Raw genomic sequence first — 25549 nt, 5'->3', positions numbered from 1 at the left:
GTATTGCAAAGGCTCTGAGAAGGAAGATCGGTGCTTTTCACCAGCAGAGACTCTACCCCCATAGATGCTGTTAATATGCCAACAGCTCTGATCAAAGAACAAGACCAGATCAATTGTATACCTACTGTGTGACCAGACCAGAGAATGTGGTAATAAACAAGGGTAAGGGAGTTCCCGGAATTGTGAAATAATGTGCAGTGAAGTAATTCAGAAATATATAAGTAAAGCAGGAAGTGTATGAGGGTGTAAGCCTGGAAATTAAGACTGAAGGCTAGATGAAAACCTGAAATCTCACCTCACCAAGTCTGATAGCAATTGAACATAGAGAAAACCTATACGGTAAAAGGACAGCATCTGGACAGTGCCAGAGATCGGGCTAGAGTTCTGCTTTGTAGGGAAGTCAGAGGGACGTTGAGGAGAGAGCTGCTGAGCATGTAATGTGTTGGCATAGATTGCTGGGACCAAGGAGGTCACTCAAGCAATAACCTCAAGGGGCAAAGGGGTCCCTGCAGAGAGCGGAGACTCTGAGGGGAGAGTATAAATAAACAGACCTGAGACTCCTGAACTATGTGCCTTCTCTGCAGTCTTCAAGCTAAATGTGTTGCCTTCCCAAATGGAGTATTTCTAGACACAATAATGAATAATGTCAATATGTAAGTATAAGGCGTTGGTAAACCATGCCGTCAAAAGTAATCCTAGTAGGCCTGGTGAGTTCTCTAAAAATGGTTAAAGCCAGTGAAATACCGAGCTGAAAGACATACATTATGAACACAAGGGTGTCTGCCCACAGCGAAACAGCACCAAGCCGTACTGATGGAGTCAGATGATAGTCTCGGCACAGAACCCCCCACCCTGCCATGCAGGACCCGCGAAGTTCTTGCTAGGCTTTAGGTATGACGCTGCGCTCTTACTCAAACCTGTTTTCTTTTCAGGCTCCTTCGAAAGCAGTTAAATAGATACAAACACAAATTGCGAGGCACGTACACCTTACAGGAAGAACAGAATTGCAGATTTGAAACGAAGATTCGGGAGCTCACCACCAGCCAGGACAACCTATGGGCCAAGCTGCAGCAGATGAGACAAGACCTACAGGTACAAAACGTGAGAGCCACTGGCTGCCTGGGCTGCATGGCAGTGTAACCTCAGACACCCTCTGTCCCAGCCAAGGGAGGGCTGCTTCTCAAAGCTTCCCAGAGCACCTGGACCAGCCTCTTCTCCACTCTCCTCCCTCTCCCTGAATCTTCTCGCACCTCCATCCTCCATACTCAACACTCTTCCACACAGCAGCCTTGGCTCATTGAGGAAACAATAGAACAGAGTGCTCCCTTGGCCCCAGGATCCCTTGGTACATTGATAAACATGTCTGAGGACTTCTCTAGGAGCCTTCATCTCTGTGGGGTTTATCCGGTGCTATTTTTATCCTTTCAACCACAACGACAACAGCAAACGCTGAGAAGCGTCCCAAAAACATATGCATCAACTAACTGAGATATGAAATTGATAACTATTATATGCATAATGTTTTCAAGCCGTAACTGGGTGTTTTTAGATGCTGAAAGAATGTCATTGATTTATTTGTATGCTCTGCTAACCCTCTGTAATGTCTGACTTATTATGAAAGGTTTACTTAAGGCGTGTGAAGAGATCCAGTCTCATGTAGAGGTGCAGTCAAAAAAAAAAAAAAAGGAGAAATCTTTCTGTAGCCTTTCACATAACTAAGGCATTCTCTGTTGATACAACGTCAAACATAAAAAGCAATTGTTTCTTAGCGGATGGGTGCATTATGAGATCTAAGACCACGTCTGTTTCATACTCGACTTTATTAAAATCTCAGCGTTCTAGTTGCTCTCTCCGTGGAACTAGCCATGTTTCATTTTGTAATATATATTGGCATTGTGGTGAATATTGACTCGCTGAGCTAAGCGGAGCCTCCTGGAGCTTGCCAATTTCATTATACAAGATTTAAAAAAAAAAAAAGAAAGAAAGATAAGAAGAAAAGTTCTCACATTCAGTTTCACCAGTTGTTGTCATTTAAAAAAAAACATTTAAGACTTGGAAAGCTATCCAGCTCACCCGTGGCAGATACAAGCCTTCTAAAATTTTAATGATACCCTGAAACCTTGACTGTTATAAATGACAACAAATTAATAATTTTCTTTGCATTGTCATGTTCATTTTCTTTGTCCCCTCCCCCCTCAGAAAATCATTGCCAAATATTTCAGTGTAACTAGTTATAATATGCCGGCTTTTCCTTGGTACAAGAGGCAATGCTTGAGTTTTAGGGTGCATCTGAAATATTATAGGGGTGTTTATCATCCCACTACACCCAATATTGAAAAGACAGATTATTAAGAAAATTCAGACCTTTTGCTAATGCCACCAGGATATTAAGTGAAAATGTCTTTTTAACTTGTAACTACAAAACAGTCTCCTACAAGTTTTGTGTTCTGATGCCACCTGGCTTCCTACTGAGGCAGTGATGTCTACACTTTAGCTGATTGTGAACCGTTCGTGCATCTCTCAGTGCCCTAGACATACAATTCAATGACTGATTATAGAAATAATTTTACTCCACAGACTCCTACCAGAATCATCAGTGTCCTGAGGACTCTGGGCCTGACCAGAAAACAGCTTCTCACGAGGTCCCCAAAACATACCTCTGAGGCCTATCATTAGCAACATGCTTTATGGTGATAATCTGTGCCTGTCTATCACCATGAGTGTATGTTTTCAGAAATTCCTTATGACACCTTTAGGGCCAGACGTACGCAGAGCTTTCTTTCCAATTTTCTTGGGGTTATTCCTGAGACATTTTACAACCTGAGCAAGGCCCAGACTTACACATTTTAAAATTTATGTTGAAGTGACAGCATAAAATAAAACTACTGGAAAATCAAAACTGGGAAGCAAAAAATAAAAAATTCCACCAGTGTTGTTGGGATGTTGACATGGAATTCATTTCTGTGAAAAGTAAGGATTATTTCTCCCTAAAGAAGATTTTTTTTTTAACTCAGGCAATGTTGCGGCCACTCCATCTTTCCTCTTCACCTCAAAAGACCACATCATCCAAGACTGACCACTCTTTACCTGACGATGTGTTCTGGAGAGGAGAAGATTCCTTGCTCATCAAGAGCATCACTAGAGACAGTGCAGCATGGGAACCTCACCCTAACCCTGCCAAGGCTGACGAAAGTCACAAGTGTCAAGCAGGCTCAGGGAAAGCTCTACCAGACTCTGAACTCCCAGAGATCATTTTGAAGAGCAACAGAACACAAAGCCACCTACAGAAGGTGCTTAAGGAAGACAATCCCCGGATCCCTCCAGCTGAAGTGAGCAGCTCTGCTCAGACACCATCACCGGGGAAAGAGAGAGACCATGCCAGCGAAAAGAAGAATGCCCCAGAAGAAGAAGAATTACAAGCACTGTTGCCCAGACTTCTGGATGCCTTTGACCTAGACACGCCATCAGGTAAGGGACATTTGGGGTTTGTTGTGTGTTTTGTTATGTCCCTTGGTTGTTTGTTTGTCTGAGACAGGGTTTGGGGATGTAGTTCTGGTTGGCCTGGAACTGCCTATGTAGACTAAACTTGCCTTGAATTCACAGATGTCTAGCTGGTAGTGGAGTGCTGGTCAGGTCGGGTTTTCAGAGCCAAAAGAGAGTGATGGCCAGAAACTCAGGCTGCCTGTTAGAACACTGGACTTCATAAAATTACTCAGTCTTTGGATCCAGGTCCTGGCATTGGCTAATTCATAAGATCATTGTGAGCACTAAAGGCTATCAGTCATGTGAGAGCATCTGGCACATGGCATTAAGTGCATTATTTTGAAGATGCAATCACCGTAATTAACCTTAAATCATGCATATCTGAGCAGCAACATGCCACCATTTAAAGATGAGGACAATAATGCTCCTGTCTTAGTGAGACTGAAGGAGGTTTCTCTATCTAAGTTGCACAATCTATTATCATCATCCTGTAACTCACTGCTAAGTTATGAAGGCTTTTGGTCCCCTCCCAAAACTCTGTTTTGTAGTCACACTGTCTTCTTTCTATTTAGAGCATGTATACATACATACTTATTGTAGTTGACAGTTTCTCAATAGAAAAAAAATCTGTCTGCTCTGGAGACTTTAGTAGAGTAAATATGGCATGTGTGTGCTTCTGCATTGGAAGAGGTCTTCTCAGCATGGCTATGTTTTCTTCAGATACCATACAGCAAAGCAGAGTATGGAGCTTGAACAGAAAAAAAGAAAAAATGAGTAAAGAAGATTTTTTAAGAAAAAGAAAGGAAAGGAAAGAGGGAGGGAAGAGGAAGGGTGTAGAGGCAGCAGTTTAGGGTGAAAACAGGAGAAGTGTGGGGGCAGGAAATGATTTTCTCTCTGTCCAGAGGTTACAAGTCCAAGCAAGGTGTCATCGTCATTGGCTTTTTCTGAGGCTTCTTCCCTCCTTCCTTCCTTCCTTCCTTCCTTCCTTGCTTCCTTCCTTCCTTTGTTTGTTCATTCATTGTCATCTTCTACTCATGTCTACATGACCTTTCAGTCTATTTATCTTTACATCTATCTATTTGAATGAGGCCATCCCAATAAGTTTATTTTAACCTAATTATCTTTTACACACACACACACACACACACACACACACACACACACACACACACACCTAGGCACATGTAGTGCTGTAATTATCTCTTTAAAGACCCTGTCTGTTAATATAGCCATATTATGAAGTTCTGAGATTAAAACTTTAAAATATCAATTTGGGGATTTGAGGGTCACAGTTCAGTGCATGACAGTTGGAAAGCTATAACCTAGGCGCATAATAACAACAGCCTTATTAACAGAACCTGGTAGGGTCTAGTCAATGGAATAGAAGGCATTATTGTAAGAAGATCTGAAGTCACAGTCATAATATAAAAGGAAAGGAATTCTCAGAGATGTCAGGGGCATAGAACAAAGACTGGATGGAAGCCCCTTCTGCCTTAAAGCAAGACAAAAGCCCACGCACTCTAGCTCTGCGTAAGCATCCTTGGGTCATGACAAGTATCCAAAACAAAGTCAACATCCACTTCACCTTTTCAGGAAAATGTCACTGGCCAATTGGGCTTTGCTGAAAATATTTTAGTTCTTGACATCTTTACCTTGCTCTTTGTTTTGTTTCTGGTTTCCAAGTGAGCTGATGAAAGTTGAGGAACTCTAAAACATTTTTGTGGGTCAGCTTTCACAAATGCAGCTGCTCCAGTGTGTACTTTAGATTGCTCATCGTCTAGGTCTATATTTTAATATATTAATATTTGTCCAGTTTCATACCCAAGGGTAAAAGATTAGTGCATATTTAAATGACTTTATCAAGGTCTGTGCATATTAATATATTTATATGTATTTATTATCTTTATACTATTAAAAGAAAATTAGAAAATAGTAAGTGCAGTCTAAGTTTAGTTGATACAATAACGTGTAATGTGTAATTAGTATTACCTCATTTTTTAGGAAGTACTTTTAATTCTCAAAATCTCACCTGTTTCTACTCACAGTCTCAGTAGAACCATTGAGATGTTCTTAGGGCAAGTTTGAGTTATTATACAAATATTCTTGCAATTCAAAAATGCCAATTTTCCTGTGTGTGTGTGTGTGTGTGTGTGTGTGTGTGTGTGTGTGTGTGTGTGTGAAACATGCGCATGTGTCTGCTGAAGGTGTACCTGCAGACACTCATGGAGGCCAGAGAAGAACACCAGTGTCCTGATTCCCTCAAGACAGGCTTTCTCACTGAACCCGAGGTAAACTGGCATCCAACAGGTGTTAAGGATGCCTCTGTCTCACACTGTGCTAGGGCTATGCCTGTGTGTAGCCATGCCCAGATTTGTATGTGGGTGCTAGTGATCTGAGCTCAGATTGTGCAGCTTTTGAAGAGGGTCCTTGCTCAACGACCAATCGCCTCAAACCTCACCCCTAAAATGCTACTTTTAAAAAAGGTTTAAGTGTATTTTCTTTTATATATATATATATATCAGTCATCTTGTGTCGCTCCAGCATGAGGCATGCAGATGTGGTCAGTATTTCTCATTGTCCATCTCCCCCACTCAAGTATTTCTAAAGGTTTGTTTGCCTGTTGGTTTCTTTTTGAGACAGTTGAAGCAGGGTCCTAATGTAGCCCAGACTGACCTAAAACTTGCTATGTATCACAAGACAACCTTGTTCTTCTAGTTCTCCACCCTTTAATTTATTTTTTGTTTTGTTTTGTTTTTTTGAGACAAGGTTTCTCTGTGTAGCCTTGATTGTCCTGGACTCACTTTGTAGACCGGGCTGGCCTCGAACTCGCAGAGATCCACCTGCCTCTGCCTCCCAAGTGCTGGGATTACAGGCGTGCGCCACCACCGCCCAGACCTCCATCCTCTACTTTTCCAGTGCTAGGATTGCAGATGTGTGCCATCATTCCCAATTGATACAGTGTGAGGGATCAACTTAGATCCCTAGGCATGCTAAGAAAGCACTGCCCCCTGTCCTCTACCCTCTATTTAAGTTTTTAATCCGTATTTCAATCTGGTGTGGATATAATCTTTTTTTTTTCAAATTCTACTTCCCCATTGGTAGTACGGACTGTATAAAAATATCCTCCATAATCTATACATTAGCTATACAGACTTTCCAAAATTACATTAACCAGAGCCAGACGTATGACAACCACAGCCATGAACTTGTGGAAAATGAAGCTAAATTAAGTTATTGGCCACTTGTGTTTCCGTCCATACTTTTAATAGAAGCACCAGGACAACAGCAAAAAGTGTCTCACCACTTCAGTGTCCCACTTAAAAGAAGAATTTGTTTTAAAAAGTTAGAAATACCTACCATTGGTATATAATAGCCTACATTTTACCCAGGCAGAGGGTCACTATATTCGTCCAGAATGGCAATTAGCCTAGTAGCTGATTGCTTTTGTAGATTACAGTTTTGTTAAGAAACTACCACATTTTGTAAATGATGAACTTTATATTACTTAAAAGCTTAAGGGGATTGAAACAGGAAACCTGGTGAACATTTTGAGGCTGCTATTGATATTAACAGAATAGAATTATTCAGTATCAAAATCTCAGATAATGAGATTTCCAGAGACCAGTGAAAGTTGAGAGAGAGAGAGAGAGAGAGAGAGAGAGAGAGAGAGAGAGAGAGAGAGAGTTGTGTAGAAGGAGGTCCCCCAAACCTTTTTAAATTCTGGATGTGGACAGTTAGTAGCAAATGAATTAGGTTAAAACTTTCAGAAAAGAAATTAGATTTGAAAAAGTGTTTAATATCTTTTCCAATGATAAAAGAAAAATGCATAATCTCTGGTTTTATTATCTCATTTCATTATTTCTCCCCTTTTTGTTTGTTTGTTTGTTTGTTTTTTCAAGACAGGGTTTCTCTATGTACCCTTGACTGTCCTGGACTCGCTTTGTAGACCAGGCTGGCCTCGAACTCACAGGGATCCACCTGCCTCTGCCTCTGCTGAGATTGAAGGCGTGTGCCACCACGCCCGGCTTTTTTATTTCTTTCCATTTAAGGTGAAGTTTCTCATGTACATCTGGTAAATTCTTTTTATTCTTGCTCACCTGCTTTGCCCTCCATTGCCACTGTTTGTTTTAGTTATGTACAAGGAAGACAGAAGTTATGTGAAGGGAGCAGGAAGGCATGGCTTGAAACCAAAGACCCAGTGGGCAGCATGCAAGCACCTGCTGCGGCTCCTTCTTCACACTCAGTGCAAAATAGGAAGCCAAATAAAACACAAATGTCCTTCATGCTCTGGAAGAAAACAGCTTGTCTGTGTGTCTGACACTGTGACTCCTCTTAAGATCTGGTTTAATAAAGAAAGAGAGAGCATTGGTGCATGTTTAGGAGATATTGTCAAGTTCTCTCTATATAAATTTATTCACATGTGTTTATACATGCACCACTGTATCATTAAAAGAGAAATCATAAAACAGTGGAGAGTATTTCTAAATTCAAATGACATAATAATATATAATATGCAATTGGAATTAATCTAATCTTTTAGAAAATTTAAAGTTCCAAGATTTCTTCTGTTTCCCATTATAGTCTCAGTAGAAATGTTAAGATGCTTTTATAGAAAGTGTGGGCACAGGTTTTATTGTTGTTATTAGTGGTGTGGCTGTGGTAGGGACTTTTTTTAAAAGTCTGTTTGGCAAGATTGAAAAGAACTGTCTTTACATTTTACACACATGACGGTTTCTAAGAACAGAAACAGAAGCTGTGACTAATAGGAAAATTTGAGAAGTTCCTAACACATCTTTTGATACCTGTTGCTGGGGCTTTTCCATAAGAATATATGAAGACCTTGTATGAGACTGAAGGAAGAATAGGAATTGTGATGTGATGTGTGTGTGTGTGTGTGTGTGTGTGTGTGTGTGTGTGTGTGTGTCTGTCTGTCTGTCTGTCTGTCTGGGTACTAGCACAAAGAGGAAGAAAACAGGAAGATGAGAAACATGGTCTAGTCAAAACAAGATAGAGCTCCAGAAATATATAATTCACCTGACAAAGAATTCAAAATAACCACCAGATAATGGAACTGTAATAAGGAGGCATGGGGGGGGGCAGGAACTATCCTGAGAGAAGGAGGCCACCAGTCAGAGGGAGGGCCACAGTGTGTGTGTGTGGGGGGGGGGGTAACAGAGAAGGGGAATAAATAGGAATAAAAATTCCATAATGAAACCCATTACTTCTAGTGCTAACCTAAAACAACTTAAAATATTTGTTACTTGCCACTAAGATGTTCAATGAGAACAGGTGATCAGTGAATGAAAAATGAAAATTTTAACAAAGAGAAGAGTGTGTCAAGTTAAGCAGAAATTTTAAAATTCAAAAAGAGAACAAAAATGTCAGTGGAAGGGTTCAGCAGAAAATAAAATCAAACTGAACAGAGAATTGGCAAGGTCACAGAGGGAGCATCTGAAATTAGTCAGAGGAGCAAAGTAAAGAGCAAAGACAGGCTAAGGGAGAGATGGCGTGCCGTTGGGCAGGCCATGGCACCTAGTACATAAGTTCTAGCTGAAAAATAGAGGGTCAGAAAGCAACGGCCCAAAACAGCAAGTGTCGGAAAGGCAGTGGAGTGCCAGAACAACGAAGCCCTAAAGATACCAAATTAGATGAACTTAAAGGAATCTACCACAAACAAGACACATTATAATCAAATTGTCAGAAGTCAAGTACTAAACAAGCAAAAAAACCAACCAACCAACCAAACAAACAGAAAAACCCCAAACCAAAACAAACCAAAAAAACCTTTGAACCTGGCAACAGGGACCCTAATAATTGAAATTTTTTACTCAAGGTCCTTGTATCCTGGAGCAGTGTGAGACGATTCATAGACTAATGATGGTTTTTATCCATCTTGTGTCCCACAGAAAATAGTGCATATATAGCTACAATTTAACCATGACACTATCAAAATTATTTTCTGAGTCTTCATTCTATGATCTTAGGATACTTATTTTTTAAAATTATCTACCACTGGGTGAGGTAGCGCACGCCAGTGGTCCCAGCACTCTGGGAGGCAGAGGCAGGCGGATCTCTGTGAGCTTAGGCTAACCTGGTCTACAAAGCAAGTCTACGTCAGCCAAGGCTACACAGAGAAACCCTATCTCAAAAAAATGTAGATTATGTGTACATGTAATGTAATACACATGCTTCTTCAACATGTTAGGGGATGCTTAAATGTAAATAAAAATAGATTTCTCAAAAATAAAAACTCTCTTGTTTTAAAGATTATACATATCAAAAAAGTGCTTGGATTTGGTTTGTTTTGTTTTGTTTTTGAGACAGGGTCTCTCTGTGTAGTCTTGCCTGTCCTGGACCTACTTTGTGGACCAGGCTGGCCTCGAACTCACAGAGATCCACCTGCCTCTGGCTGTGCTTCCTGAGTGCTGGGATCAAAGGAGTGCACCACCACCTCCTGGCTCACATCAAATTTCTTAACAACAGCTGCCAAATTCTGTTAGATCTGCAACACAATTCCTATTACACCAAATTGTGAGGGAACACCCAAACCTTTTAAAACATTAAATTAATTTGTCAGTTTAATATATATGTATTGTATTTACATCATCTCTTTCCTCCTCCTGCTCTTTCTCATCCCTCTTACCCCTCCATATCCCTCTCCAGCACCTGTTCTCCCTCAGATTCATGGCCCTTTTTTTCTTTAATTACTATATATAACATGAACAAATGGATATACAACCCACTACGTCCATATAGTGTTAGGATATGTATATATTTTTAGGATTGGCCATTTGGTATTAGATAACCAGTTAGGAGCTTTATCTCCAGGGAAGATTAATTCTTTCTCTCTCTGCATTCACTGATTGCTTGTAACTCTTCATCTAGGCGTGGGCCCCTCTGAGATGTCCCCTATCCACATTGACATTTTAACCAACACTGCTATTGTTCAGGTCTTAAGCAAGGCAGCCATATTGTTGGGATTTCATGACTGGAACTTCCTCGTCATATACGAAAGCATTATCTCACAGAAGATGTCCTGGTCCTCTGGCTCTTACAATCTGTCTACCCCCTCTCCCGCTATGCTCCTTGAGCCTTAGGTACAGTGGTTGGTTTATATCATGTATCAACTAGGCTGGGATCCTTACAGCTGTGTTCTCTACCTTTCGACTACCTGTGGCTTTCTATGAGAGTCTCTGTCTGCTGCTAGCTGCAGGGAGGTTGTCTCAGAATATGGCTCCTCAACCAGCTGCACATGGGTCACCTGGGATCTTCATATGCAGATTCATTGGCTGGCCACAAAGAGCCTGAACACAATCAACTCTTGTGGTGGTTGGTAATGGGTGGGCCATGTGTTTCAACATTCTCCAGGAGGTTGCAATATAATAGTGTTTCTATGACAGCACTCTGGAGTAGGCTCCCTGGCTTCACAGATTCATTCTAGCAGCTGGGATGGAATTGTAGGGTGTGTCACAGTAAGCTAAGTAATGTGTATCCTCTCTGTTGGAGGAAAGAGCAGCATCCACAAGATGAAGAGAAGATGGGATTGGATTCTTCTCTTTGGGTGAGAACAGCAGCCACACAGATCTTCAGAATCCAAGAGGCATATTTTCCTAAAAGGCTCTTCTACTTGCTGATTTCAGGTCCGCAGCCTTTGGTGGACGTTGAGCTGTATGGTAGAGCCCAGCAGGTGTGCAGCGCCTTCTCAGCCTTTGTGGATCAGATCACCTCACCCAGTTTGGAGTGAAAAGGAATCCAGACTCAAAGCCCTTTGGTGTGATGACAAACACTTTATTCAAAATCTGAATTTAAAAGAATTAAGCCTTCAGCACGTCTCTAAACGGTTGATGTGGAGGGTAGGACTCTATGTTTTGGTTATTTTCTCTAATCTCCTTCTCTTAGTTCTTCAATGTAGAGTAAGACTTTGGGGGTGAAGAAAGGCAGAGGAACTAAAGGAGACCACCGAGCAGCAGGTAAAATCCAGGTGGCTAAGTTTCCATCAGAGGGGCTACCATTTATATATGTTGGTGGTAATACTCAAATGTGTGATCTATACGAGTGCAAACAACAACCTTCAAGCATCCTTTGTAATACTGAATTAATGATGCAGTTTTTATCTGATGTTCCTGTTAAATGTTAGGTTTAGCAAAGAACACAGTACAACACACACACACACACACACACACACACACCACACACACAACACTTGTGTGCATATAGAACAGAGTGAAATCTGTTTAAAATCTATATTGCACCATTGTCAATTTTCTAGTTGGGATGTTGTGTCTAGTTATAAAAGATGTTCCTATTAGGGGAAGTTGAACAAAATGAACATCAATATGTCTGTACCATATCTAAATCAACAAGTAGCTCAAACTTTTAAGTGTGTCTCTTTCTAAGAACCCCTTGTCTGATGAGTTATTACCAAAGTACTTAAATGAGGCCTTTCTCCTTGGGTTGAATTGTTATCATTGATGTTTATATTGATATCTGGAATAATATCAAATATCTTTTTGCCATTAGAACACCTAGTTTATAAGCATCTTATGTGCACTTACATATTTCTCATAACAGACTTAAAGAGTGTCAACCATCTTTTATAAGAAAGAATAAGGCAGCCAGGCGTGGTGGCGCACGCCTTTAATCCCAGCACTCAGGAGGCAGAGGCAGACAGATCGCTGTGAGTTCGAGGCCAGCCTGGTCTATAAAGTGAGTCCAGGACAGGCAAGGCTACACAGAGAGACCCTGTATCAAAAAACAAATGAGAGAGAGAGAGAGAGAGAGAGAGAGAGAGAGAGAGAGAGAGAAGAAAAAAGAAAGAAAGAATAAGGCACACAGAGATCAAATGACTTCCAAAGTCATTCAGCCATCCATTCATACTACATTTGAACCCTGGGCCCAAGTCTACACTGCAGTCACTAATCTTTCATTTCTCTCAATAAATATTGCTATGGCTCTAATGTTTTGATCTTCAGTCTGTATTACAGGAAGATCAGTCATTCCTAGGACTGCCTGTAAAGTGAACTAAGGTTCAGGTATGTCTAGGACTACATTGTTTCTCTTCAATCTAATCCCAATGTTTAATTTTTTTCTTTTCAATCAACCACAATTTTTACTTAGGTTTTTGTCACTTAATATATTCACTTTCCTTCTTGTGTCATTCCTTACAAGCTTGATAAGCAACACACAGCAGCTATAAGTCAGCAGTTTATATCTGCCCAGTGCCTGTTTTTATTTCCTCAGATGTGGAATGAAATGAGAGCCATTCCCAAGCCTTTCTAGCTCTTTCTGAACTGTGGCTGACTTGTTCAGCTCAGCTGTTATGATCCAAACCCTCTACAAGCTGACTGATTCAAACTTGCATCTCTTAGCCTCTGACTGAATTGCTATGCTTGACCTCAAACTAATTCTGGCAATATGTTTTAGTCTTCTGGCTCTTCTCATCCTCTGGCGCATTTTGTCTTCACCTGTGTCTAGTTTGTTTTCTCTGCGACCTGTTTCTGTAAAACTGTCCCAGCAAAGAAACTCCTGGTTATAAAATTCCCTCTGTTTCCTGGTGCTGCTCTTAAGTAGCCTCTCTTTCCTTGTCCTGTTCTTGTGAGAGCTGGGTTTATCCTATCTCTGACTTATTCTGCCAGATCTTTCTCTGATTTGTCACGTTGTCTGCCCCTCAATTAGACATCACTTCCAAGCATGGCTGCTTCCTTTTATAAACTAACTTTACGTTCATTGTTTGAGATTGAATATGTGTACTAGGGGTGTGTCTGTATTCCAGCCCCATCACATAGACCTAGAAGGTCTTTGGATGTGAGCTCTTGCCAGAGCAGCCATGTTGTTGGATTAAAATTCCTTTACAGGCTATGAGCTAAGAGTGGGTATTTTTTAAAAGGCTAAAATGGACAAAGAAAAAGAATTTTGTGACACCTGAATGTTGTATGGATTTAAATTCCAACATCCATCCACATTTCATTGGACTGCAACCCTGCTGTTTTGAATAACCATCGCTCTGTGTCCTCCTGTTCTACCTAGACGATTGCCTTATGGCAATAGACACAGGGCAGCCCACAGCACCAGTAATACTCACATTCTGACCTTTCATGGATAAACAAACAAACAAACAAACAAACAAACAAACCCTGCTAGCTCCGATACAGACTACAGCAATGGGGGAGAAGACAGACGGCAGGGCCATACATATTCCAAGAGCTGTGTCCCTTTGATGGTTTGTAAGAAGTCATAGTTTTTTTCAAAGCATTTTAAGGAATTTGATGAAGCATGTTAGACTAGAACCCAGGATGGATGCAGAGCATTATCATGTGATCGTGTGTAGAAAAGTAGTATGAGAGCTAGCTCCTAACATACTCATCCTCCCTGTCAACCAAAACCCAGGGCTGTCATCTTCCCCGCCTCCCACCACCAGCTCTTTTCAGGGGAAAACATTGACAGGTTCCTTTTCTTCTCCTTCTTCTCCTCCTCTTCCTCTTCTTCCTCCTCCTCCTCCTTCTTTTACTACTTCTTCTACTTTTTTTTACAGATTGTTCTTGTATCATGTTCATTTTCATTTTATTTTGCTTTTCAGTGCAAAGTATAACCCATTATAGAGCTTTAATATTTAATCAAACAGCAAATACATAATTGAAAGATAATTATGGTATCTTATTAGAGTTTGGACACGGTTCATGCTAATATTAAAGATTTAAATAAAGAGAATCCAATCACATCAGTTGGGAGCCAAAGCTTTTATTAATTTTGTTTTCATTAGATGAATGTTTTATTCCCCTGTGTTTTTTTCCCCTTCATTTCATATTCAAAACTATCTCTCAGACAAGGTTGAGATGCCCAGGCCATCAGTCATGCTATTCATGCATAGAGTCCTTCCACCCCGGTTTCATAAGCAATGCAGCAGCTAATGACTTGTGATTTGTGTAGCTTACACAAGCTAAATGCATGGCCCTCTAGTTCATCAGCATTGCCAGGCCTCCTGGGCAAATTACAAAATTACTGTAAAGAGACAAAGCCCTCATCCCCGAGTCATCTTTGGAAGTTCTTTAGCTCCTGTAGACAGTGGAGTGGTCAGTCAGTAACCACCATGAAGAGACCAGCTAGCAACCAAGAAACTGAAAACATATTCTTTGAGAATTTGACATGTTGCTCACCTCTGAACATTTACACCACTTAAAATACATAGATGATTAATAGGAAAATATTTTTTTTTTATTCCAAGACTCAAGTTAGCTCCGAAGGTAGCTTTATTTTCTCTTTACTTCCAGCTTCACTTTTCCAGTGAACCTGGGGCCTCGCCTGCGCATGTGCACACTTATCAAATCTTCAATCGATTCTTTCTTCTTTAAGAAAGGGGTTCTAAGGAGCTGAGAATATGCACCTGAAAGCAGAGAAAAAGAGCTTCATAAGATCACTAAATTATCATAATGTTCTACTTGTAGGTTTCTAGGATTCTCTGGATCCTTCTACTTTGCTATTCTCCCATGAGTGGAAAGTGGGATATGACTTTCTCACATACTCTGGTGCCTCACATTTGACCATGTCCCCTGGAGGGGGAGGCCTGGTGACACTCAGAGGAAGGACAGCAGGTTACCAAGAAGAAACTTGATACCCTATAAGCATATACAGAGGGAGGTAATCCCCCTCAGGAACAGTCATAGGGGAGGGGAATAAGGGGAAAATGGGAGGGAGGGAAGAATGGGAGGATACAAGGGATGGGATAACCATTGAGATGTAACAAGAATAAATTAGTTTTAAAAAAAAAGAGATATAAAAAAAGAAAAGAAAGTACTGTTGAAAAAAATTAAGATCGCTAAATTACGTTTAGGTTTATTCTGTTTAAAAGAAAGAATTGACGTTACTGCTCCTCAATCACAGTTCTATATATAGTTAGAACGTATATGAAAACTTGTATTTACAATATTTTCTGTCCTGTGAATTTCACTTATGCAGCCTAAGTAAAAAATTATTATTTATAATATTTGTCAGTTAAAATAGCATGTGATTTTTAAGGTTTAAAGAGTCATCATATCGAGTTTAATATAGAAACCTAAAGCAAACATTTTAAATCACCAGTAGCATAACCTTCCAGAGATAATGTTGGCCTCATTCCACGCTTGCTCTGTGACTGTTGGGCTATTGCTCCATTGTGTTCATGTGGATTCTTTCCCTATTTTTTGGTAAATAATATTGGAATAAAGAATCTTGTAACACAGCACGGGCTGCATTAATGACACTCCCTGACCCACAAGTCACAGGGGACTGCTTCCTGAGTATGTGGGAAGCAGAAAATCAAGCATTGTGAGAATCAGTTCATATCTCTGAAGCAGTGTTTTCTGTATTCACTGTTTAAAAATAAGAACTATTCTGATAGGTTTTCCATTGAATGTTACTTTGCCTTTTTCTCTTGCTGCTTTTAATAAATGGGACCTCATGAGGCTGAGAAGCTTCTGTAAGGCAGGTGACACTGTCAACAGAGCAAAGCGACAGCCTACAGACTGGGAAAATATCTTCACCAACCCTACATCTGACAAAGGTGTAATATCCAAAATGTATAAAGAACTCAAGAAATTAAACACCACCAAACCAAATAACCCAATTGAGAAATGGGGCTCAGAACTAAATAGAGAATTCTCAACAGAAGAATATCGAATGGCTGAGAAACACTTAAAGAAATGCTCAACCTCCTTAGTTATCAGGGAAATGCAAATCAAAACAACTCTGAGATTCTATCTGACACCCATCAGAATGGCTAAGATAAAAAATTCAAGTGACACCACATGCTGGCGAGGATGTGGAGAAAGGGGAACACTCCTTCATTGCTCGTGGGAATGCAAACTTGTAAAATCACTTTGGAATCTATCTGGTGCTATCTCTGAAAACTGGGAATAGGGCTTCCTCAAGCTATTCCACTCCTTGGAATATACCCAAAAATGTTCTACCACACAAGAAGAACATATGCTCAACCATGTTCATAGCAGCCTTATTCATAATAGCCAGAACCTGGAAACAGCCTAAATGTCCCTCAGTTGAAGAATGGATAAAGAAACTGTGGTACATTTACACTATGGGATGCTATTCTGCTATTAAAAACAAGAAAATCCCTAAATTTGTGGACAAATGGATGGGGCTAGAAATGATCATACTGAGTTAACCCAGAAGCAGAAAGACTCATATGGTATATAGTCACTCATAATTGGACCCTAGCCCAAAAGGCACATCCCATGAAAGTCTTCACTTACCAGGAGATTGGGATACTGAGACTCTAGGTAAGAGAAATATAGGAGATGGGGAAATAGAAGGACCTAGAATAAAAGGGTCCTAGAAACCTACCAGAAAAACATCATAATGGGTGGATCAAGGCCCAGGGGAATCTGCTCAAACTATTGCATTAACCAAGGGCAACACAATACTAAACATCGAACCCCTACTCTGATCTACCCAATGGACAGGGCATTCTCCACAGTTATGTGGAGAGCAGGGACTGACTTTGACATGAACTCTGGGGCTCCATATTTGACCACCTCCCCTTGATGGGGAGGCCTGGTGGCACTCAAAGAAAGAATAAGCAGGCTACTAAGATGAGACTTGATAGTCTATGACCATATAGTGGGTGAGGAGGTCCCCCTCAGTCATAGACATAGGGGAGGGGAATAGGGTGAAAGTTGGAAGGAAGGGGAAATGGGCGGATACAAGTGATGGGATAACAATTGAGTTGTAATCTGAATAAATTAATAAAATTAAAATAAAATAATAAGAACTATAAACATTTGTTAGACACCTATCACAAATATCATCAGATTATTAATCTAAATTTTAACTTTACTCAACACACACACACACACACACACACACACACACACACACACACACAAAACCCAAAACTCACAATTGTTCTAAAACATACAAGCTGTTAGCCCCAGGAACGCAGATCCCCATGCCCCCCCCCGGCCCCTCCACTCCCATCGTTACTGGCAGAGCAAAAGCTACCGAAAGAAGAGGATATCACTTTTACACAGATGGTACTGTGTCTCAAAATCCTTTTATTTTCAGAGAAGTCTTTAATGCCTTATGAATGAACTCTGCTATTTGGACATTTACACCACTTAAAATATATAAGTGATTGATAGGAAAATATTCTTTTTTTTTTATTCCAAGGCTCAAATTAGCTCCAAAGGTAGCTTTATTTCCTACTTACTTCCCCCTTTCTTGTTCTCCCCATCTCTCTCTCTCTCTCTCTCTCTCTCTCTCTCTCTCTCTCTCTCTCTCTCTCTCTCTCTGTCTCTCTCTGTGTCTCTCCCATCCTTTTCTAGACCCTTTCAATAGCCCCAGAAGAATTTAGAGGTTAAACCTGGATATATGGATCCTACTTAAGGCTTCCTTAAAATGCGTCAGTATTCAGCTATTAGTCAGTGTCTTTCAAGACCAAAAGTAATCTTTATCATCTTTTCTTATAATGTTATCTTCAGCCCTCAGAAGTTTTCGAGCTCTCATGGCTGGTCTCTTCTGTCCCTACTTATGATTGTTATAAGCAGCCATGGTGCCCTGGTCATTATTCAACTCGGTCACCTGTTCTTGGGCTACAGCTTTTCCAGTGTTTCCAGAGTTAGTAAGGACCTTGCATAGAATCACAGAACATCGAAACAAAGAACACGAAGAGACTTTGTGATCCATCTCATTCTTTCCATAGCCTCCCCTTTCCAATGAAAAGAATAAGGACTAAATATACAAGTTAACTTTCCCAGGGTTCCATACCTTTTTGATGTCTCTTGTTTTCATATTTGTTGATGAGATATTAACAAATGTGATCCACCATATCCAGCATCTCATGGGTCACATATTTTTAGCAGAACATGATTCATAGGATGGTTTCATAAATGGCTTTAAAGTAATTTATTTTAAAGGCATAAGAACCCTTTTGTATATTACGTATGCAGTAATTTTAGTTGTATCCTTTTGCTCTATGCTATGGTTTCCCTGAGGACTATGGGGACAAGCACTTCTTCAGCATCACCTTCATCCCAACTTTACAACACTCCATCCCCAGGAACAAAAGCAAAATTGACTAGAGGCTCCACCCTGGGTACATCCTGAACTGCCTGAAGCACTAGAGATTAAATGAGGCTTCTTGAGACGAAATCACAGTGTTCCTGTAACTATTTAACTTCTGAGCATGTGTCTTCTTGACCCAAGACCCCATCTTCCTGTGGTTAGACCAACCAGATGGAAAAATCTCATTTCCTCATATTCAAACAATTGCTTGTGCAAAACATTAAAATAACTTTAATAACGGGAAATGTTAGCTTCCGCTACTGAGCAGATTGGCAAATCAACTTCTCCTGAAGTTTGCTGACTGGCTGAACCCATCTCAAGTCTCTGGTGAGTCGCGGAAAGTGACTTTCAGAGCTGAGGTTTTGGAGACATTCTTTTCACAATCAGCTGAACACAATAACACGCCCTTTATTTATTCTGGAGTCATTTCTCATGACTGTGGAAAGTGACCACAGCAGAGTCTGGGCTGCAGCAAGATGGGGATAAACAACGCCTTGCACTCAGCACCGTCAGGAAGCTTCCAGAGAAGAAAGTGTGCGGCTCTCATTAGCTGATACTCATTGTTACACCTACTTACATAAATAGCAGCAGAGAATTATCTGGTTTCTTGGCTCAGCAAATCACGAGGGCTCTTTAGTTACCGACGTTAAGAAAAAACTATGCATTTTTAGGAACACTCTGTAAAATCAAAGCTGTGGAACTGTTATTGACAGATGTTTCTTCAATTGAACCATTATAGAGACAGGTAACCATGCTCACAATTAAACATTCACTAGAAAAGGGTATACCTCGAGTTCCCACCATTGAATATATAATTCTAACTATACCTAAACAGACCTCGCTACTAGACTTCGAAACTTACTAATGGCAAGGACATCTAAGAAGGAAGGAAAACTCTATGATTAGGGCACATGTGCCTCTCATAACCTATAGGGGCTCACTCCCTCACATAAGTCTACATATGGGACATCTCTTCTAGACCTCTTGAGAAGACTATATCTGAATTGGTATGTAGTATTCACTGCAGTGAAAGAAATTCCCTACTTTTTTTTTTGAGGCAGGGTTTCTCTGTGTAGCCCTGGCTATCCTAGGACTCACTCTGTAGACCAGTCTGGCTTTGAAAGAGATTTGCTTACCTCTGCCTCCAAAGTGCTGGGATTAAAAGCATGTGTCACCACCATCCAGCTAAGTCCCCAACATTTAAGAAGTTACAACTTGTTAAAAAAATTTACTTACTAGAAGTTAAGTACTTATTTGTGATTCATTCAAAAAGCAACAAAATATAAATGTAGGCTAGTTGATATTTTTGCTCTTGACACCATCAATTAAATAGTCTAAAGATACTCCTTCACTTGCATGAAAGTGCTGTTTTGTTTTCCCTTTAAGAGGGGCAAGAATTCCTATGCTGCAAATGTTTCCCCACCCCCAGCTCTTACTCATATCTTATTAGTTCCACATCAAGGACACACCAAAGTTACATTCAAGTTAACAATAAAAATTGTCTTCATTTGGGGGGGGCAAGCTTTATACCTTTACATTGCAATTTCATGCTGGACCTCTTTTCCTTTTCTCTTGCCCTTTCCTTCTCTCTTTCTTTGTTTCTCTTTTTGTTACTCTTCCTAGTGACTTTTCACATGAAGTTCTAGAGTGAACACACTATGTTGACATAAATGGCTGTTCTGTTATTCGACCCCGTTGGCATCCAGCCCTTTAAAGGACTGGGTATGATATTGGCTTCCCCCAGGGACCCTTCCCTCTTCCTCACTCATTAACACATTCACACTTGATAGACAGATTCAACAGGTCAGGGCCGTGCACCTTGTTTAATGCCAGAGTGCCTCCGCAGCGCTCTTGAGACTTTTTCGTCTGCAGCCAGTTCCCTCCTTCCTAAGCCATGGTTCCTGGAGAGGACACAGTCTACATAGATGTCCCAGAAGAGTTGGGCTAGATCCCAAAACAGTGCCCCATGCTTCAAGTTCTCAGACGACTTCAGGTAGATCATAAAATCCCAAAAGGCAGAGACCGTGTTAGAAACACGAGGCTTCTGCATTTCCAAGAGGACCATTGAGGAGGACTCCCAGCACTGAGGATCAGCTTGGTTAAGAGCCAGCAGGTCTGTCTGACTGTGGCAGAAGACAGGCGACACATAGCACATTCCCACAATGAGCAGGGAGCAGGTGAGACTCAGGGGGCAGTGAAGCCTTCGTCTGTTCCCAGGATCAGCCATGGTCCTGCAACTGTACACATGGAAACACATCAGCTCAGGCTTGTTTTCCACTCAGTCAGAGAAATGAGTTGTTCTTGAGAATCTCAGTCCCCAGAGAAGAAACACACCACCATTAATAATTAAGAAGAGATTTACCATTCTTCCCATATCACAAGTTTCCTGCTCTCTGGATGATGCATCCCCATTTTGGGTTGTACACAACCAAAATAAGCTAGGCTAAGAAGAATTCCAAACATGAGTTCCTTGTGAGATGGTAACTGAAACCATTTACCCTGGAGTGTAGCTCAATGTATTTTTAAAAGAATACTATGTGAAAATTAAAATTCTGCCACATGACTTTACTTTCTTTACTTTCTTGAGTTTTATGCCTAGCCACATTAACACAAGCTGCACTACAGTTGAGAATTTAATGTTTTGTCCCTTGTATGATTTGCTGTCCATAGCACCTTTTAATTTTTAAAAAGATGTTAGACTTATAAAACATTATAATATAAATAAACACACTGTTGATACTTAACTTGTGGATAAATGTATTTTGAGACTGAAGGGCAAAGTAAAACTGATCGACACTTTGCAAGCATAGATGTTATGCAATCATGATATGCCTTTAATAAAGATAATGCTCCTTAATTTTTCTCTGCTTGTATTGTATTTCAAGGATTTGAAGGAAAATGGTTTGCCTCTCCTTCAACTTTTCTAGGTCTCAATGTCTATTGTAATAAAATCACCTGAACAGCCACATGTCACCTCTAACTAGTTCTTATGATGCCACTTCAGACAAATGCAATGGGAAATTGCACCCTTCATATTATATAAATTTCTCCACCCCATCCCCATTAAAAGTTTTTTTTCAGTTACTCTCCAACTACACAAAATGTATATCTTGTTTAAGCAATTCAACATAAAGAAAGAACAACTGGAGGGGACACACACACACACACACACACACACACACACACACACACACACACGGCTCACTTCCACATCAGAATCAGTAGTTATAACACCAAAAGACAAGCTCTCCCTTCTGCTCCAGCAGTGGGACGAACAAAGAGACGGCTAAATATTTCAGAACCTGTCTTTGGACATACATAGTCTTGAAAGGGCTTGTTCGAAATAGCAGACCACTCAAAAATTGTTTATAGTCTTGTATCATTTTCAGATTTGCTTTACTTGAAAAGACTGTATTAAACTGAAATATCAAAATCATATCCAATAGTTATCTTTGATCAAGGGTTGCAGCTTTGATATCCACTTTAGAAGGCAAAGTCAGGGGTGCTGTCCAGGGTGCTGAAGTTGACACATCTGGGGACACTCGTGCCTGTGCTAATCTAGCTGAGAGACTCTTCAGAAAGGGTTCGCGGTTCAGAGCTTCAAACAGCTGGGTTCCCTAATGCAGGCGGTCCCCCTGTGCACCCTGTTGGGAGCCCGGTGTTAGTGAGTTTGGGTTGGGCATCTGTGTGGTCCTTCCCTGAAAGATCCCAGAGTCAGAGTCTGCAGCGGCGGCGCCACTCACCTTTTTTGATCCACGCCTCTGATGTGGGTCTGTAGGGCGCCGCTTCCGCACTCACCTGAGCTGCCCGCGATCCCTAGAGTGCGAGGAAAGGACGCACTCAGGCTGCTCCCTAAGCAGCTGACTATTCTCAGCTTCCGCGTCCTGGATGCCAGCGAGCCTCTTCTTAAGCAGTGGGAGTGTTCGGCTACGTCAAAGGACCGGCAAACTGCCGCTGCTTCTCGCCCCCAAGTCCCGGTCCCAGTCTCTAGAACTCTTCTTGTCCTCCCCCGCAGATGTTTGGAGTTTGGAAACCAGGATGCTGGCTGTAGGTCCCCTACCTGGCCGGGGCCCATGCCCGCCCTCCTTTAGCCCTTTTGTGACTAGGCTCCCAGCACTCGCCTACCTGGAAAGTCACATTGCTGCAAAGTTGGGGCTCAACTTGACTCCTGACTGGGAGACAGTGGAGCGCCCGCCCTCTACGCCCCACTCCCAACCCCTACCACCCTGCCTTCCAGCTTCAGCTGGGTTTCAAAGTGTGTGAAGTAAGGAGCCAGTGAGATCTCAGGGTCTGGAGAAGAAAAATGGTGCCAATTCCTGACTCCAGGCAGAATCTGAACTTCTTCCACCCCACTGAGACCCTGAGGTAGCTGGATGGAAGAGGAATTGTGGGAATGTGTGAACTTGTTGCTCTTGATCTGAACTAGAGACTCCTTATTTTTAGCCTGGGCTGCTGAGGGTGTCCTTATTTTTTCCCCTCTGGCCCCTTCTCCAACCCTCCCCCGCGCCAGCAGCTTGGTTGTATTTCCTTCTACTCTGTCTTCCATCAAGTCAAGACCTTAGTCCCAGGGGGCAGTCATCATTTCTCAAGGGCTTTGCTGGGCGTTGGCACCCACTTTGAAACATTTCCAGCTAAGGGCTCTCAGGTGAAGGACCTTCCTTCCCAAGTCTTTCCATAAAGTCCCCTAGCATCCTAAAAATCTCTTGCACTCTCCATTAACCGAAGGCTTTTGTGCTAGCTTGACAGTATCCATGGTTACGTAGAGGCCTTAAGGTGAGGTTTATTGAAGGCTCAGAAGACCAGCCTCCTCCAGAAGTAATGCTATGAAGAGCTCTGAAGAAGTTCAGAGGGGCTTTGGGTTTTTCCTTCTTTCTCTCAACTGGACCGAGTGTGCTCTGATTTCCATCTTTAAACTGGGCGAATAATGCCTGCTTCCACTTGCCCCCAGTGATTGTGGAGATGAGATTGTGGTCCTGCTTCCTGGGTTTCAAAGAATCCACATCCTTTTAGACATCCTTACCAGAAAAGTGGACATTTTAGCACAGCCTATGAACACAGACACAGAGAGATCAGATGGGACCTTGCAAAGTGGCCTAGCAAATAGACTCCTGCAATTTTTATTGTACTAGGAGCAGGATGTTTTGATGGACTGGATACTACAGAAAGCAAGTAAAAGAGAGAGGTTAAAGTTAACATCTAGTCGGAGACTAAATAATTGGAGGTTTGGAATTATCATTGGCTTAGAGGAAACATGATTTGAAGAACAGATTTTGGAAAAGTAGGGGGTTGGGTCTTGCACGTATTAAGGGTGAAATGAATGACATCCAATGGAGGTGTAGCAACTACAGAAACACATGTGAGATGGATAAGAAACCTGGATTTTTGGATTTCAACAAATAGAAGCAATTGCTTAAATCATCAAAAATTATGGAAAGTAGATGAACAATAGAAAAAAAATGGGTAAGGCCAATGGTTATATACCTAAGGAACAAAACAGAAGGACCAGGGCAAGGTGTGGAACACTTGGGGACTGATGAGAAAGCTTTCTCCAGGTAGGAAAGAAGCCAACAGAATCATGCATATTCAGTAAAGGATGCCAATGGAACGAAGGGAGAGAAGTTTCTACTGGATCTCAGAAAATAGAAAATACTAAGAGTGATCTCATCTCAGTGTCTGTGGAATTTGGTGAGTAAAGACAGCAATGGAGAGTTAGGAAGTGATAGCAACACTGGAACCTTCCCTTACAGAACTCTGAAACAAAGAGGGAGAAGAAAAGGGACAGAGACCAGGAGATGGAGGTTGGTCGTCCTCACAGATGAGGTAGAGAAAAGGTAGAGCATCAGGAAAGGGTGACTAGATTTGTCCGAAGTGAGATGCGTATGGGTAAGAAAAAAGAAGCCAATACCTAAGAGAAGACAGTTTGCATTTTGAAACAGGAAAGAAGAAGAAAGGGTTCCCCTGGGCATGGAGGACAGGGAGGAAAAAACAGCCGAAGGTGATGATAACAGGAAATCTCAATTTTCTTACTGAAGGTCAAAAGTAAAGGAGGTGAGTGTTAAGTGGGAAGTCTAGAGAGGATAGGAGCATTTGGGGTATCCATTGCTGGCAAGAACAGAAAGAAGAAATGATAGAAAGGACAGAGATTTAAAACCAAAAGTAGAGACTCAGAAAATGCATGAGACCATAAATTTGTGGTGCAGGATGTTGTATGCCTGAATAGTTTTATCAGGCAGAAGAACATAATTATGGTAATTGTTCTTTGGATTTCAATTGCCTGGGATTGATCTGTGTGTCTTTCCCTTGTCATTTAGTTCATTGATTCTCAGAAAAACCTCTTTGCACCCTGAACATTCCTGAGATCATAATTCATCTGTCAAATGACAGCACTCTGGCAATTAGATTTGCAGCATTTTCTCTTAACTTTTTAAAATAACAAGATGTCTATAAATTGATGGTATCTTTGAACTGATGCAATACCTTAATAAATGTGATTAACCCCTATGAAACCATCCTCTTGTTTACAAAATGAACAAAAATCCCCTTCGTGGTTTCTGGGGGGCATAGAATAAAATCATACACAGGAAACAGTTGGGAAGGTGTTACACATGGCAAAAATGTGACAAATATTAGGGTTTGCCTTGTTCTCCTGCAGCGCTCAACTGACTGGAACAAAAATTAGAAAAATGGTTGTTATGCTATGGATTCAGTCTTAAACCCTGGGGTAAGATGTTGATGAGTAACTAAGATAAAAGGGACTCGGGAGTGTTAGCAGGTTAGAAAAAAGAGGCAAGGTAAAGAGAAAAAAAAGATTTCATAGAAATGAAGTCTGGGGGGTCTCATTGAAGTGAGGCAAGAAGGTATCAAAGGAGCAGAGAGGATGTTTGCAACCAAGGAGTCAGCGGTCAGGGATAGAGAGATTAAGAGATTGTAGAGTGGGCTGGCCATTTTGACTTTCCCAAAATGAAGGTCTGAGGAGGAGTGAATGCCAGGGCTGGGACTGTTGCATTCCACTTGC

At 41.2% G+C, this 25549-nt stretch overlaps 2 protein-coding genes across 2 annotated transcripts in view; one reads left to right on the top strand and one right to left on the bottom strand.

The window, feature by feature from the left end:
- DYTN (dystrotelin) overlaps nt 1-11654 on the top strand; it is a 50380-nt gene extending 38726 nt beyond the window's left edge. Inside the window, 4 exon segments of the mRNA XM_084778392.1 lie at nt 933-1092; nt 3015-3468; nt 11124-11218; nt 11220-11654. Coding sequence (XP_084634518.1) covers nt 933-1092; nt 3015-3468; nt 11124-11218; nt 11220-11414 — 904 coding nt within the window. The 3' untranslated portion in view covers nt 11415-11654.
- Nucleotides 11655-11687: 33 nt separating this feature from the next.
- Nucleotides 11688-21127, bottom strand: FAM237A (family with sequence similarity 237 member A). The gene is made up of 2 exons (XM_084780638.1): nt 20353-21127; nt 11688-14863 (listed from the first exon to the last, which is right to left on the bottom strand). The coding sequence occupies exons 1-2, from the start codon at nt 20789-20791 to the stop codon at nt 14730-14732; spliced, it is 573 nt and encodes a 190-aa protein (XP_084636764.1). The 5' UTR covers nt 20792-21127; the 3' UTR covers nt 11688-14729.
- Between the last annotated feature and the right edge of the window lie 4422 nt (nt 21128-25549).

This window comes from Acomys minous, assembly GCF_964271855.1.
Source record: "Acomys minous genome assembly, chromosome: 4".
In the NCBI taxonomy this organism is placed as follows: domain Eukaryota; kingdom Metazoa; phylum Chordata; class Mammalia; order Rodentia; family Muridae; genus Acomys; species Acomys minous.
Note: the sequence above shows the minus strand (reverse complement) of the source record. Positions and strands in the feature narration are given on the sequence as shown.

Coding starts and splice junctions, on each gene's coding strand:
- FAM237A (XM_084780638.1), bottom strand. CDS start 20,791: ATGTGTTTCCATGTGTACAGTTGCAGGACCATGGCTGATCCTGGGAAC. Junction 14,864..20,352: donor GCACTCTGGCATTAAACAAG/GTGCACGGCCCT, acceptor CTCTGCTTTCAG/GTGCATATTCTCAGCTCCTT.